The 16,328-nt window shown below is 47.7% G+C and overlaps 1 protein-coding gene and 1 long non-coding RNA gene across 2 annotated transcripts; both read right to left on the reverse strand.

The window, feature by feature from the left end:
• Window positions 1-617: 617 nt before the first annotated feature.
• On the reverse strand, window positions 618-1,848 carry LOC309368230. Its single transcript, XR_014167656.1, has 4 exons — window positions 1,816-1,848; window positions 1,624-1,713; window positions 1,439-1,521; window positions 618-745 (listed from the first exon to the last, which is right to left on the reverse strand). It is a non-coding gene; the product is annotated as an uncharacterized lncRNA (long non-coding RNA).
• A 786-nt stretch (window positions 1,849-2,634) lies between these two features.
• On the reverse strand, window positions 2,635-4,402 carry LOC309368825 (uncharacterized protein; the record flags this gene model as incomplete). The annotated part of the gene is made up of 6 exons (XM_081909131.1): window positions 4,198-4,402; window positions 3,977-4,076; window positions 3,789-3,872; window positions 3,466-3,552; window positions 2,976-2,993; window positions 2,635-2,667 (listed from the first exon to the last, which is right to left on the reverse strand). Exons 2-6 carry the CDS (start codon window positions 4,070-4,072, stop codon window positions 2,635-2,637), a joined length of 318 nt encoding a protein of 105 aa, XP_081765257.1. The 5' UTR covers window positions 4,073-4,076; window positions 4,198-4,402.
• Window positions 4,403-16,328: the final 11,926 nt, after the last annotated feature.

A 16,328-nucleotide genomic window follows, 5' to 3' on the forward strand; every position in this document is an offset into this window, starting at 1 on the left:
AAGGTTCTGCACTTTGGCAGGAAGAACCAGCTGCACAAATATAAGATGAGGGACACTGGTTTGCTGGTAGGGAAAAGGATCTAGGGATCTTAGGGGACCACAAGCTTAACATGATCAACCTGAGAGTGATGTGGCAGCAGCAAAAAATGCTAATGCTATTTCAGGCTGCAACAACAAAAGTGTCCAATGAAAGACAATAGGTAGAGGTAAAGGTAAAGGGACCCCTGACCATTAGGTCCAGTCGTGACCGACTCTGGGCTTGTGGCGCTCATCTCACTTTATTGGTCAAGGGAGTTGGCGTACAGCTTCCGGGTCATGTGGCCAGTATGACTAAGCCGCTTCTGGAGAACCAGAGCAGCACACGGAAACGGGAGTTGGCGTACAGCTTCCGGGTCATGTGGCCAGTATGACTAAGCCGCTTCTGGAGAACCAGAGCAGCACACGGAAAAGCCGTTTACCTTCCCGCCAGAGCGCTACCTATTTATCTACTTGCACTTTGATGTGCTTTCAAACTGCTAGGTTGGCAGGAGCAGGGACCGATCTGATCGGCAAGCCCTAGGCTCTGTGGTTTAACCCACAGCGCCACCCGCGTCCCGGAAGACAATAACACAATGAAATTCAAAACAGTAAGAATTTATTGAGCATTTATTCAAAATCCATTAAAAAATATTTATTTCTATTCCATTCTCTTCCTGTTCTTTTTCTTCTTGGCACGTGGAGTTACACAGGGAGTAGATCCTATATCCTAAGGAACGGAAAAACCCAAAATTCCGTGAGATATTTTGGGGCAAAATAATGTTAACAATTTTCAGATCTCTCTCTCTGTCCCCTCCCCTGCCCTGTCTTTTGCCAAAACGAAGGGGTCAACCCTCTGCTCAGATCTGTCCCCCCCCCCCCCCGGCCTCCATGATGTGGTCCATAAGACACCAGCTTGGCTGCAGGAGTTGCCAGAAGGAGGCCTACAAAACGCCACCCAACCATCTTAGGGACTCCACTCTGCATCTGTGTAGGGTTTACTCTGGAGCCTTTTCTTCTCCTGAAGCCAACCCAGGAGGCAGCAGAGGTTTAGAATCAGAGTTCTCCTCGATGGGCTCCCTTCTGGGGGGATGAGCCCCATCGGCCCCTCACTTCCCTCTACAGCACGTGCCCAAACACCTTCCTCTGGATCACGTCCGCTCCATCTGCCAGAGCCTGTCTTCTGACACAGGGGAAAGTCCCTCACTCACCAAGCGTTTGAGACCCATTGGCTCCCCTCCCCTGGTTCCTCGGCCTCTTCTCCCTCTGACTGCTCCTCCTTGTCCCCCCCCCTCCACTCCCTGGGCTCTGAGACGTCTTCCCTTCCTGGTTCCTGCTTCCTCCCACCATTTCTCTGTGCCCAACCAGTCCATGACATTGTTCCACCCTTGGCCTCTGTCCCCACAAGGCAGCTTCCCCCTACCTGATCTGGTCCCACAGCCACTGCTGCCCTTCTGCCGCCATGAAAAGATGGAGAAGGAGGTCTTGCTGGCATCGTTCTGTCACCTGCAAGAGAAAAAAGGTAAGCAGGATGCCAGGAGTGCCTGCTTCTCTCATAGATGAAACAGGGCATCTCTAACTACAGATGGGCTTTTGAGAAAGTCTTACCTGCTGAGTGCATTTGGATGTTGGCCTCTCTCTGGCGTCCAGTGGAGCCCGAGGTCCACACTACCTATAAATCCTCAATGATGATGACATCTGGATGGAAGAGAATGAGAATGAGAAGAGAATGAAAATGAAAATGAGATTTTCCACAGGCCTTTAGTCAAAGGTCGCTGTCTCCAAGGTGTGGGGGCTTACCTTCTTTCGGGTTCAGGCGGAAGCAAGCCAGATTAGAGAACTGGGCCAAAACAAACAAGATGAATTTTAACAGGGAGAAATGTAAAGTATTGCACTTGGGCAAAAAAAATGAGAGGCACAAATACAAGATGGGTGACACCTGGCTTGAGAGCAGTACATGTGAAAAGGATCTAGGAGTCTTGGTTGACCACAAACTTGACATGAGCCAACAGTGTGACGCGGCAGCTAAAAAAGCCAATGCAATTCTGGGCTGCATCAATAGGAGTATAGCATCTAGATCAAGGGAAGTAATAGTGCCACTGTATTCTGCTCTGGTCAGACCTCACCTGGAGTACTGTGTCCAGTTCTGGGCACCACAGTTCAAGAAGGACACTGACAAACTGGAACGTGTCCTGAGGAGGGCAACCAAAATGGTCAAAGGCCTGGAAACGATGCCTTATGAGGAACGGCTAAGGGAGCTGGGCATGTTTAGCCTGGAGAAGAGGAGGTTAAGGGGTGATATGATAGCCATGTTCAAATATATAAAAGGATGTCACATAGAGGAGGGAGAAAGGTTGTTTTCTGCTGTTCCAGAGAAGCGGACACGGAGCAATGGATCCAAACTACAAGAAAGAAGACCTAAACATTAGGAAGAACTTCCTGACAGTAAGAGCTGTTTGACAGTGGAATTTGCTGCCAAGGAGTGTGGTGGAGTCTCCTTCTTTGGAGGTCTTTAAGCAGAGGCTTGACAACCATATGTCAAGAGTGCTCTGATGGTGTTTCCTGCTTGGCAGGGGGTTGAACTCGATGGCCCTTGTGGTCTCTTCCAACTCTATGATTCTATGATTCTAGATCCAGCCGAACTACTGTCATCTGCAGAGGAAAGAAAAATCGGGGTCAGATGGGAGCAAGAGAGCACAGAAGCAGTGCCAAGTCAGGAAGGATGGGTCTCCCTCTGTCTTGGGCCCAATCCCTTGTTCCAGAGGACCTCCCTGGGCCCTGCAGCTTCCTGGGCAGAGGTGGAAGGGCAGCACAAGGAAAGGGGGCAGGAAAAGCCTCTGGCCTCATCCTGGCCCCCAGGGACACACCCCGCATCATCTGCGCTAAAGATCACTTGGGGATGTGATCTTGGCGGGATGGAAGTAACCAAAGAAATGACTAGAAGAAGGCAAGGTACTTACTCTGAGGTTGGGGTATTTCCGGGTGTGGCGTTTGCCTCCTAGGATGGGTCAAGGAAAGGGTTAAAATGGGTGTGATGTGATTGGCCAGTGAGAATGCAAGGGGGAGTAAAAGATAGAGTGGGAGGTTTTGAAAGTCAGTTGAGGTTTTTCAGTTGGGAGTTGAGGCTTGGGTTTTTGGAGAAGGAAGAGGGAGGATTAGGTGTGGGTTGGTAGAGTTGTATTGTGAGAAAGTGAGAGGAATTGTTAGGTTGAGTTGGATAGACAGTGGGGAATAATTCAGTTTGGAGTTGCTAGGAACTAAGATTAGGAAACTGACAAGAGAAAAATAAACTGCAACCATACGCTTGTTCCTGCATTTAAAAATAAACTTGATTATTTGTTTATGTTAACAACAGTCTGGACTCCGTGTGTCCCCATGAGAAGCAGGGTGGTGGCAGCGAAGAAAGCTATCGCAGTGGAGGCACAGGGTCAATAGACCGTGATCACCACACCGGGCAACGGCCAGCAGCAAGGAAATGCTGCTGGCCGCTAGTTCTTGAGCCTCCCCACTTTCTCCCAGGGCGTATCCTCGGAGGTCCTGCAGGAGGAAAGAGCGTCTCAGAGTCAGGGGCCAGTCTGGGCCAAGGCGCGCCCCCACTGCCCCCACCACGGAGTCCCTGGCACTTCTGGACCATGAGGGTTTGCCAGCTTTGGTCTTGGACCAAATTGGGGGCCAAACAGGCTCTGTGCCCCAGAAATGGGGCAGTCCATTGGGTAAGGGACGGGGGGACGGGACAACCTTAAAACCTCCCCTGATGCCTTCAGAACACTTACACTGAGAAGGTGGAGGAGGGTGCCAGGGTTGGGGGCTTCCATAAGGAGACTCCCCAGCAGGACCCGGAAGTGCCTCTTCAGTTCCTGCGGGAAAAGAGAGAAGAGAGTTTGAATGCTGGGTTGGTTCTGCAAGTGTGTGATGATGAAGAAGAAAGAGCCATGAAGGGAAGTCAAAACCAAGGACATACTTCTTCTCTCTCCTCCTCCTCGGCCCCTTTCAGCACGGCCTCCGACGTCCTGTGCAGGATGGCACTGACCATATCGCAGCTGAATTTGGGCCTCATCGTGCTGCAGAGATGAAAGGGAGAGGGTTAGAGTCTCCCTGGCCCCTTCTCCCTCCCGCCTGCTCTTTCCCCCTAGAGTTCTGCCCCCCACCCACAACCCCATCCATGCCAAAGACCCCACTCACCTGAGCTGGAGGAGGGCCTCCAAGGCAAGGGCCAGGGGGCGATCCCTGAAGTGCTCCAAGGGCCCCAGGATGTCCTGGAAGAGAACAGAGGAGGAAAATCAGCTCCGACCCCAAACACCAGGCTTGGCTTTGCAGGGAAATGGCAACCCCATGCCCTAAGCTGGCAGGGTCCTCCTCTCCGCAGATGCACAGCCCCTTCCCCCCACACCCCAATTTTGCGGATTGCAGAGTGCACCCTCCCAGCCATTCTCAAGATCTTTTTATGCCCAATTTACACGTGGAATCAGACCCCCCAGGCCCAATCACCACTCTTGGTTACATTTGAATTCTCCAATGACCAGCTTGTGGGCTAATAATTTTAACTTCTGACAGCTGGGCCAATTAAGACTCCAGAGCCTAGATCAAAGGCGTTTCCTCCCTTTCTTGGAGCTTATTCATCTCCTTTGAGCAATTAACAGAGAGATAACATCACAGGTTGGATATAGAAAACTTCCCTCACAGGTGTCAACCCTTCACATTACTCAGAAAGAAGATTCCACCTAAACATTAGGAAGAACTTCCTGACAGTAAGAGCTGTTCCACAGTGGAATTTGCTGCCAAGGAGTGTGGTGGAGTCTCCTTCTTTGGAGGTCTTTAAGCCAGTGTTTCCCAACCGGTGTTCCGCGGCACACTAGTGTGCCGCCAGGCGTTGCCTGGTGTGCCGTGGGAGGGAGGCAGGCGAGTCGGGCGGCGAGAGGTGGGGCGGCGGCGGCGAGGAGAGGCCGCCCAGCGCGGGGCTCTCGCCGTCTGCCTGCCTGGCTGCCTGCCTGACGCGCAAACCCCCGGCGCAGGTGCCCCGCTTGTTGACACGGGAGGGGAGGGGGGAGAGGAAACGCTGCTGGTGCCGCTGCTCCTCGGCGGCGGCTCCTCCTCTCAGCCCGCCCTGCCTATATTTGCACCAATCCCCGTCCACTAAAGCATTCGCGCCTCCCAATGGGAAGCCTTGCCGGGCGGCGGGCGCTGCTGCCTGAGAGTTCTGAAGCCACGCCCACTTTCCCAGAGACTGGCAGTTCTGAGGGATCCAGGGCAGGGCCGGCGCGCGCTTCTTGCTGCCCGGGCGCTTGCTCTAATCCTGCCTTCCCTGGGAGGGAGGGACGGCGGTGGCCGCGAGCGTCCGGGGCGGGGCGCGCGCTGGCTCTCCCTGGCGGCCCCCGTGCCTGGCGTTCTATCAGTGCGCCTCCTCTCTCTTTCCCCACCCATCCTCCACGTGCTGCGCTCTAACCCGGAGTTAGAAGCGAATTAGAACACGCCCCCCGTGTGTGGTGTGTTTTTTTTGCTGCTCCTCTTTTTTTAGGGCTTTTTGGCGGCTTTTGGGACGGCGTCGAGGGGTGGCACCCACGCTCCTTGTGCGCCCGCCCCGGAGGCTCGCACACGCGGTAGTGCTAGAGGAGGAGAGAGGTGGGCATGGCGGCTGTTTTGGAGCTGTTGCTGCAGGACGAAGTGGCAGCCAGCGCTGTCATGCGGTGGCTGAAGGCGAGCCAGAGCCCCTGCGCCGTGGAGGTAAAACGCGCAGCGCCGCCCTTGCTTCACCCAGCCCTCGGTTCGAGCGGGAAGTATCCGGGAAAACGGAGTTGATGCCGGCCTTCAAAACTCTGCGCTCCAAAAGGGAGGCGGGAGGGGGAAAAAACAGGTTGACCACTTGAGGTTTCCTCCTCTGGCGGGATGCTAAGTGGGAAGCTGCAGCCTTCAGGCCTGCGCTATGTGAACTCCTGAAGGGCTCTTGCGGTAGCTTTTCGGGAGCCCAGGTGTATATATGTGCCCCCCTGAGGGAGCCCTTCACTGAACCTGAGAACCCTGCTGTGGAGTTGGTGGGACTGAGTTGCTGTGCGCCCTTACGAATCCTTCCCAAATGCAGCTTTAATGATTCAGAAACAAGACCTACAGAATTCGTTGGAAGTTACTATTTTTTTATTTTTTTTTACATAAGTAAAAAGTGACCTTTCCCCATCTGGCATGGTGGTGTGCCTCAAGATTTTTTTCATGAAACTAGTGTGCCTTTGCCCAAAAAAGGTTGGGAAACACTGCTTTAAGCAGAGGCTTGACAACCATATGTCAGGAGTGCTCTGATGGTGTTTCCTGCTTGGCAGGCGGTTGGACTCAATGGCCCTTGTGGTCTCTGGTCTCTTCCAACTCTATGATTCTATGATAATTCCTTTCCCATAATAAACCTCTCACGCCCTGGGAGCCAACGGGTCTACGGGTTAAAGCAACAGGACAGCTCCCATAATTCTTACTGGTTTCCCACAAGGCCTCGCTCTCCGCTTGACCAAAGAACAGCTTCTAGGAAAGTACTAACTTTACTACAGGATCCGTGCTTCAAAACCACATTTTTGGGCCACGGTGTCGCCAGGAAGCTGTGGATCCGTGAATTTTGTGGTGTAGGCTATGCCCACAGCCATGATATTTGATATGATGGTGACTTTGGGCTGATCTAGTGCAACAATCATGAGGATCCCTTTTTTTAACCATGTTTTTGTGCCATTGCGGTACCATGAAACAGTGGATGTGTGATTTTTTTTGTTCTGCCTACAGACAAATACGTGGTGTAGAGAAGCATGGTGTTTTTATTTTGTTTCAATATAAAAATAATATAAATTCATGAGGATCCATGTTTTTGTGGTGCTGCAGTGCGGCTAAGTGTTGGATCCACGTTTTTTATAGTCCAGTCTGTAGGTGTGCCTTCCAGATGTGATTTGACACTGGATTTGTTGGAGTTATTTTTTAAAAAGTGGGGGATCCATGAGGATCCGTGTAGATCCACCTTTAACCCAGACCCCTGTACATGCTCTCTTAATTTATTTATTTTTAAATTAAATTTCTGTTTTAAATTTTAGAATATTCACCTTAAAATATCAGTGACTTCCCTTCCTCTCTTTCTATGGTTCATTTTGCACAACATAAATCCATGCATATTTTATAAAAACTAAACCATTCAGCTTTACATTATTTCATCAATAAAAACTTCTGTTGAATTTATCTTAATGCTGCCCACATTTTCAATTTTCCTCCATATATTCAATAAACAGTTTTCAATCTTTTTTAAACGTATTTTCTTCTTGTTCTCTTACTCCAGTCAATTCCAAATGCATACCATACATGCTCAAAGGCATTGTATAGATCAGGCATAGGCCAACTCGACCCTCCAGATGTTTTGGGACTACAACTCCCATCATCCCTAGCTAACAGGACCAGTGGTCAGGGATGATGGGAACTGTAGTCTCAAAACATCTGGAGGGCTGAGTTTGCATATGTCTGGTATAGATGGTATGATTTGGAGCATCAAACCTGCAAGGTGCAACTTTAAATGGAAATGTTTTTGACCCTAATCTCCATTTGGCTTGAAATTATACTGTGTTTCAAGACTCTCCCTTTTGTCACCTAGGCAGATGTCATTGCCTCCCTTTTGGTCCCTAGCTATGTATACAATTTCCAGCTCTTTACTGAGAGATTTTGGACTTACCCATTTTCCCCTTTAGGCTTACTGTGGCCATGCTGTTCTTTTCCTTCCTTCCTTCCTTCCTTCCTTCCTTCCTTCCTTCCTTCCTTCCTTCCTTCCTTCCTTCCTTCCTTTCTTTCTTTTCCTTTGTGTTTTTCTAGACCTCTTGGAACAAATGATTTAACAAAACCATCATTCTCTATGGAACCAGCGGATTCAAATTTCAATAAATTTTCAACATTTTCCTTTATTTAAATGTTGAATATTTAGGAGATTTCTAAATGTTAGGAATAACTTTCTGATGGCAAGAGCTGTTTCACAGTGGAACAGACTGCCTTGGAAAGTGCTGGACTCTCCTTCACTGGAGGGTGGGGTTATTTTTGTAATAATTTTTATTAAATTTTCTGTTTTACAATTTTAAAGAAACATTTTACAAACCTTAAAACATCCAATGACTTCCATTCTTCTCTTTCCATGGTTCAGTTTACATATCATACATCCCTGCATATTTTACTATAACCATTCAAATAAATTTTCCACTTTTATATCCATGCAAAAATATTTACTCTGTTGACTTTATCTTAATGTTGCCAGCATTTTAAGCTGTATACAGTTATTTTCCATATATTCAATAAATGTTCTCCAATCTTCTTTAAACATATGTTCTTCTTGCTCTCTTATTCTATATGTTAAATCTGTAAGTTGTGCGTATTCTGTCAACTTACGTTGCCAATCCTCTTTAGTTGGGACCTCGCTCACTTTCCACTTTTGAGCTAATAAAACATGGGCCGCAGTTGTTGCACACATAAATAACCTTTTCTGACACCTGAGAATTTCAGTCTGGGTTATCTCCAACAAAAAGTACCAGCTATGAATCAATTTTCAAATAGTGCTCTTTCAATTAATAGCATCTGATACTACCCTTGCTGGTACCTTTCCCAGGAAAATCAGAGGCTCACTATGTCAGGTTCCTATTGGAAGACCGGACAAATGCTAGAACATTAGCAGTGGCAAAGTTTCTATCGGTGGTTGCAAGAACAAATGATCCCTATATTCTGAACAATATGCTTGTTTAACCTGGAGGTAGGCTGTATGAATTGTGTATTGTTTTGTAATGATTTGTTGGGTCTCTGGACCGTAATAAAGATTGATGATGATGAATTAATAGCATGCTGAACCCAAACTGAACCCAATGGACAACCTAAGGAGCCAAGTTACAGATTGGTTGCAATATCACCAGTTACACGATACAGTATGTTTAAATTAGATAGAAAAAATGGATTTTTGGACCAAAGCTCACAATTTGGAAAACACACACACACAACTCATGCAAAATAAGGATAAACTTTTGTCTAAAATGTGCAATCTTCTGTTAGAATGGGAAACAAAAGACAAGCTTGTTAAAGCTCAAATGAGACACTGAGCAATAGACATAGAGCATAACATAGATTTTAATCGGGGGGGGGGGGAACTCTGGAAAAGTGGCCTGAAATTTACAACATGCTATTCCCTGGAGGTTTTTAAGCAGAGGTTGGGCAGCCATCTGTCAGGGATTCTTTAGCTGTGATTCCTTCATTGCTGGGGGTTGGACTAGATGCCCCTCCCAACCCTACAATTCTATGGTTCTGTGAACATCATCAGGGCATCAAGTCACTTCCCACAACCCCTGAGAAACCTTAACCCTTTTCACCAGGGTGTATGTCGTCAAGTGAGGTACAACCAGATGGAAATCTTTCTTGATTTATAGTCAAGCGTTAGGCTTAACACGTTTGATTGCTTCATTAAACTGTACCGGTGGCTCTGCCGTCTGTGAACAGGTTTCACCTTTTCTCCCCAAACACATGAGGAAATCCCCTCCCCTCGCAAATATCATTTTCCTTTTGCTTACTCTGGCATCCTGTGTGGTTCCTACTTCACAGGGTAGTTGTGAAGATATAATGGAAGTATGGCGGGGGAGGGAACCATGCACAATGATTTGATCTTTCATTCCACAACACAGAAAGCAGAGGACAGACCGAGAAAAAGAATGCAAGGATCAACTTCACCCAATAGCTTGTTGGAGGGCCCGGGATTTAGCCTGGCATTCTGCAACAATAGTTCTCAAAATAGGCTGCTTCAAGGGACTCAAACACAGGACTCAAAATAGGCTGTTTTAAGGGAGGTTACTTCCCCCTTTAGGATTTTTTGTACTAAAAGAGGGTTTTTTAATAATAATATTTTATTAGTTTTCAATTACAACAATCGAATAATAGCCTCATTATAATAATGCCAAATTATAATACAATTAACAGTACCAATCATTGAGATGCCAAATTGTACAATTTAGTTGGCCTCTCATGTGCTAGAATTGATAGTTTAATGATTTACTTTATTTCTGCATTCCAAAATTTTATAAATTCCAATTTGTTGGTCTGATATAGACCAAGTGCTTACATTCCTATTTGACTATTTTCTGACCCATTAATTGTATTGGCAGGAGATAAGAATGCCAGAGTGTAGATATCTGTACGAGGTACTGCAACTTTAAGCACGGATAAGTGCGATGCAAGTTGTGATAATGATGCAAGAAGGAATTGCATACTGAACATGCTCAAAGGCAGACCATGTCATTACCAAGGAAGCAGATTTAGTCACTGTTTGAGGACTATCCCTGCCTCCAGGTCTGGTCTTGACCAGATGGATACTGGAATCAGCAAGGGAGACCCACATGACCTGAAGGTGCTGCTGTGCAATGCCAGGTCAATAATTAATAAGACCACTGCCATCCATGACTTGATCGTGGATTGAGGATTTGACCTGGCATGTATAACAGATACTTGGTTGGATGAAGCAGATGGGCCTGTTCTTGCCGCTGCTTGCCCACCAGGTTTCTCTTACGCACAGCAACCCAGGTCATGTGGGCGGGGAGCATAGGCGCCGACTCCATGGGGCCTGAGGGGGCCCGAGCCCCCTCAAAAATTCGTTTGGGGGGGCTCTGCCCCCCAATAATTTAAGAAAATTATTAGTTATATTATGCTTTGTAAAATCACAAAATTATGTTGGTATTTTTTATTTTCCTTGTTTGACGATAGTTACCTTTTAAAATACATTCAGTAATGAGTTAAAACAAAGCCACTCCCGATCTAGAGAGGGGGTGGGGTTGCGGGCTCTCGACCCATCAACAATCTCGCAGGGCTGGCGTCAGCCCCACGAGAAGCGGGGATTCCCCCTAGCTCATTAATATTCACCGCCCACGGCGGCAGCCGATCGGCTGCCGCAAAGAGCGGGCCCTCACAGGTTCACTTAAGGTTGGGGCAGCCCGGGGCTCGCCCCTTTCGTTCCCCCAGCAGCAGCGGTTTGGAGGTCTTGGGCCCCCCAATATTTTTTATAAATCGGTATGGGCCCCCGCCCCCCAATATTTTTTATAAGTCGGCGCCCCTGGCGGGGAGGGGGGGTTGCAGTGAATTTTAGGAAGTCATTACCTTCCACCAGGCGTCCGATTGGGAAGACCCAGTTCTCTGAGTGCATGTTCTGGAAGTTGGGCAATAGGGGCAGTACAGGATTCCTTTTGGTGTACCGACCTCCCCGCTGCACCAAGGATTCCCTGTCCGAGCTGCTTCAGGTCGTGGCGGATGTTCTCCTGGAGACACCTAGTTTTGTTGTCCTAGGGGATTTTAACATCCACACCAACACGACCTTACAAGGGGCCGCTCGGGACTTCGTGGAAAGCATGGCCTCCACAGGAGTGTCCCTGAATAAGTTTGGCCCAATTCATAGTCGCCAACATGTCTTAGACCTAGTGTTCATCTCTATGGATGTGGGTGATCTGACACTAAGTAAAAGTGAAACAAAGAAGTGCCAGGGTCTGATCACTTATTGGCGCAACTGGACTTCTCCGCTAGAAACCAGCTGGAAATCTTTCATTTACACAGACCTGTTCCTCTTTTGCCTCTTGCCACCCAAGCCACTAAGAAGCCTTTTATTACAATCAATCAATCAGTCAGTCAGTCAGTCAATCAAAAAAAGTTTCATTAAATCAACAAAGAAGACACATATGCAAAAGCCCTTTGCTTAATCACACCCCCGGCCTCTCCTCTTCTGTTTGGAATTTTCAACTTTTTCAGCAGGATACAGTTCCAGAAAGGCTTTTGCCCCCCCCCCTAATTTTTAGAAATTGAGTTTTGTGCATACTTCCTCTTCCAGGGATGACACCCTCCTTTCTCCCCTGCACCCCAGTCAAATTAGGAAATTGGGATTGTTGTAAATAAAAATATGCCCTTTTCCCTTATGGGGTATCCAAGAGTCCATATAGAGTCCTTACATAGATTCCCTATTGGTAGGAGAAAATAACAGAGGCCAACCAGAGAATATTGAGAAGCAAAGCAGCTTGTAAGCTTGATCTTTATTGATCTGTTGCAACAGTGTGATCCCCTCACACGTAGGAAAGGAGGAGGACCCAGAAAAATGGCTGCAAGGCCTTATAAAGACTTTTGAAATTGCCACCCTGTAGATCAAGACCACCCCCAGAAACATCATACATACATCACAGAAGGGGTGTAACCTAAGACCACCCCTCAGATACATCACACCTACATCACAGAAAAGGCGGTCCAAAATACAAATTTTAATACAGTGGCGTAGCGTGGGGGGTGCAGGGGGGGCCGGCCGCAATGGCCGCAACATCTGGGGGTTAGGGTTAGGGGGCGCAAATCCACAGGTTAGGGGGCGCAAATCCACGGGTTAGGGGGTGCAAATTACTTGCCTTGCCCCGGGTGCTGACAACCCACGCTACGCCACTGTTTTAATATTGTTTTTCTCCTCTTTTTGTTTATCTCCTGTCTGGCAGGTTACTTGATTGGATTTCCTGGGTAGCCTGGCCAGTCTTTTGTAATGATAAATACTTAGTTCCTGGGCCAGGTCACAGGCTCACACCCTATTCAAACAGACATATCCTTAAGACAGGATTTGTGAAGGAAAAGACAGTGGGGAGGCTTTTCCATTTTGACCTTGCAGAGAAAAGATTTCTTCAGTTTAGGAATCAAAATGGTTTCAGGTTGGCCTTCCTGTGCTGATCTATGTATGTGCTTGCTTGGTATACTTATGAACATTACCATATATCTAAGACCATAACATTCCTATCACAGGATCACCGCCCTGTTCTGGGAACTTGCAGTTCTTTCACTAAAGAAGGGTGGATATAGACTGCTAAGGTGGCTTGGGATGTGGGTGGCTGAGTGGGAAAGAGGTGGGGGGCAGGGAATGTAGGCAAGCACACTGTTACAAGAAGTTGCAGGGCTGAGCTGTGCTGCAAACACATGTACCTCTCTTCTGATGGAAAACATAAGGAGAGATTGCTGGATCAGGCCAATGGTCCATCTAATCCAGCATTCCTAGTGTCACAGTAGTTACTCAGATCATGGCATCAAAGAGTTGAAAGGGACTCCCAACTGTCATCTAGTCTAACCCTCTGCAATGCAGGAATCCTGCTCACAGCCATCCCTAAAGGTAAAGGCTTTACAGGCTGTGAGGGAGCAGGCGTTTGTCCGCTTCTGCAGACAGTTTTTCTGGGACACGTGGCCAGCATGACTAAGCCGCTTCTGGCGAAGCCAGAGCAGTGCACGGAATCACCGTTTACCTTCCCGCCATAGTGGTACCTATTTATCTACTTGCACTGTGTGCTTTCAAACTGCTGGGTTGGCAGGAGCTGGGACCGAACAACGGGAGCTCACCCTGTCGCGGGGATTCGGACCGCCAACCTTCTGATTGGCAAGCCCCAGGCTCAGTGGTTTAGACAGCAGCGCCACCCGCTCCAACCAGCTCAACCTTCTGGTTATCAGCTACCTGCACTGAGCCACCGTAATGACACTGAGAAACACTCAGCCAGGATGTGAGCACAAAGGCAATCTCCCCACCTGCAGTTTCCAGCAACTGCTATTCAGAAATATTACTGCCTGCAGCCGTGAAGGTGGTCCTACCTACACCAGGGAATGGGATGGGGAGCTTGTGACCTCTCCAGATGTTGTTAGGCTCTGCTGATGGGAGCTGGCGTCCTGCAACACCTAGAGAACTTCCACCCTTTCCAAACCAGGTATTTGCCGTTCTCCTGCATTCCCTGCAGATGAAGGCCCATGACTTAGAGAGTGTTTGCAGTGCAGCGGAGCTTCACAGCTCTTTCTCCCCTGCTGTCCACATTAGCATGGGTTTTTGGTGTCAGATTCGTCTCTATATGTGAGGGCTCTATTGGGGTTAATAATAATAATAAATAATAATACTTTTTTATTTATATCCCGCCCTCCCCAGCCAAGGCCGGGCTCAGGGCGGCTATCAACAATAAAATAATACAACATTCTAAAATCATTTCATTAAAAAATTACTTCAAATCAAATTGATGGCAACTATTGGGCTAGAGTTCTGTGAAGATTGCCAAAGGAGGGAGTCAGGCTGTGCCCTGGCCAAAGGCCTGGTGGAACAGCTCTGTCTTGCAGGCCCTGAGGAAAGATGTCAAGTCCCGAAGGGCCCTAATCTCTTGTGGCAGAGCGTTCCACCAGGTCGGAGCCACAGCCGAAAAAGCCCTGACTGGTTGAGGCCAGCCTAACCTCCCTGTGGCCCGGGACCTCCAAGATGTTTTTGTTTGAAGATCGTAAGTTCCTCTGTGGGACATACCAGGAGAGGCGGTCCCTGAGTAGTGGTGCACCCAGAGAGCTTCAAGGCTGAGAGGGATTCAAACCCTGAATTCCCAAGCCCTACTCCAGCCCTCTAAACACTATCCACACTTTCCTCAGATAACGTCGCCTTTCCCCCTCTCTTGTTCTGATCCGGTAGGACTCATGTTTTTCAGCTCTAGAGAGGTGCTGCCAGTCAGTGTAGACAAGGGCCAATGGCCTCACTCGGTATCAGACACCTTCCAATAATTCTTTCTCCACACAATTTAAGAAATATATATATGTGCATATTATTTGTACACCACCCTACATCCATAGATCTGAGGGCGATGCGTAACATAAAATACCGTAATGGTTTCTGCAACAGCAGCAGCGCCGAGTCCTCTTCTTCCCGAACACCGAGTGAGTTTTGCTGGTTGACGTGGCACTAAAGAGATGTGAGGGAGGGAGCGACCTTGTGATTTATAGTCAAGCCTTAGGCTTAACACATTTGATTGCTTCATTAAGCTGTACCTGTAAATGCTGGCTCTGCAGTCTGCAAACAGTACTCACCTTTTCTCCCCAAACACATGAGGAAATCGCTGCACCTCGCAAATATCATTTCCCTTTTGCTTACTCTGGCATCCTGTGTCGTTCCTACTTCACAGGATAGTTGTGAAGATATAATGGAAGTATGGCGCGGGAGGGAACCATGCGCATTGATTTGATCTTTCGTTTCACAACACGGAAAGCAGAGGACAGACAGAGAAAAAGAATGCAAGGATCAATTTCATCCAATAGCTTGTTGGAGGGCCCGGGATTTAGTCTGGCATTCTGCAACAATACAGTGGTACCTCAGGTTAAGTACTTAATTTGTTCCGGAGGTCCGTACTTAAGCTGAAACTGTTCTTAACCTGAAGCACCACTTTAGCTAATGGGGCCTCCTGCTGCCGCTGTGCCGCCGCTGCACGATTTCTGTTCTCATCCTGAAGCAAAGTTCTTAACCTGAAGCACTATTTCTGGGTTAGCGGAGTCTGTAACCTGAAGCGTATGTAACCTGAGGTACCACTGTAGTTCTCAAAATAGGCTGCTTCAAGGGACTCAAATATAGGACTCAAAATAGGTTACTGCACACCTTGGGGTTACCCTGAGTGGTGGTGCAGTTCTACCATTTTAGATTCTGGACATAAGGTTCTCAAAAGGAAATAAACCCTCTTTTAGGAAATTACCGTATTTTTCGATCTATAAGACGCACCAGACTACAAGACGCACCTAGTTTTTGGAGGAGGAAAACAAGAAAAAAAATATTCTGAATCTCAGAAGCCAGAATAGCAAGAGGGATCGCTGCGCAGTGAAAGCAGCAATCCCTCTTACTCTTCTGGCTTCTGTGACAGCTGCGCAGCCTGCATTCGCTCCACAGGACGCACACACACACTTCCCCTTCCTTTTTAGAAGGGAAAAAGTGAGTCTTATAGAGCAAAAAATACGGTACTTTAAAACATGAATTCTGCTCCTTCAACTGAGTGGTGCCCTGGAGGAAGAAGACTGCATAAGCAAATCCAATTTAATAAAGGTCTAATAGCTGCTGATAGACCTACGCTTCTTCAACATCTCTATTCCTCTTTATTAAAACGCCACCTAAGCTTCCCTTTAATACTTCCTTCAGTCTGTTTGTGTCATGCCTGCTTTCTCCCCTGCCCCTCCACTTATATAAAAAACCAACAGGATTAAGGCTGTAATCCTATATACAAATTTACAGGGGAATCACTCCAACTGAACTCCCTGGTGCTTACTTCTGACATATAATCATGGCATCATAGAAGTGTAGAGTTGGAAGGGACCCCGAGGGTCATTTAGTCCAACCCTCTGCAATGAAGGAATCTCAACTAGTGCCTGCGTACATGGCAGATATGCCACCCCATCCTCCAAGGAAGGAGAGTCCACCACCTCTAGTGGAAGTCTGTTCCACTCTCAAAAAACTCTTACTGTCAGAAAGTTGTTCCTGATGTTTAGTCAGAATCTCCTTTCTTGTAACT

This window comes from Podarcis melisellensis, assembly GCF_964234715.1.
Source record: "Podarcis melisellensis genome assembly, chromosome: 4".
In the NCBI taxonomy this organism is placed as follows: domain Eukaryota; kingdom Metazoa; phylum Chordata; class Lepidosauria; order Squamata; family Lacertidae; genus Podarcis; species Podarcis melisellensis.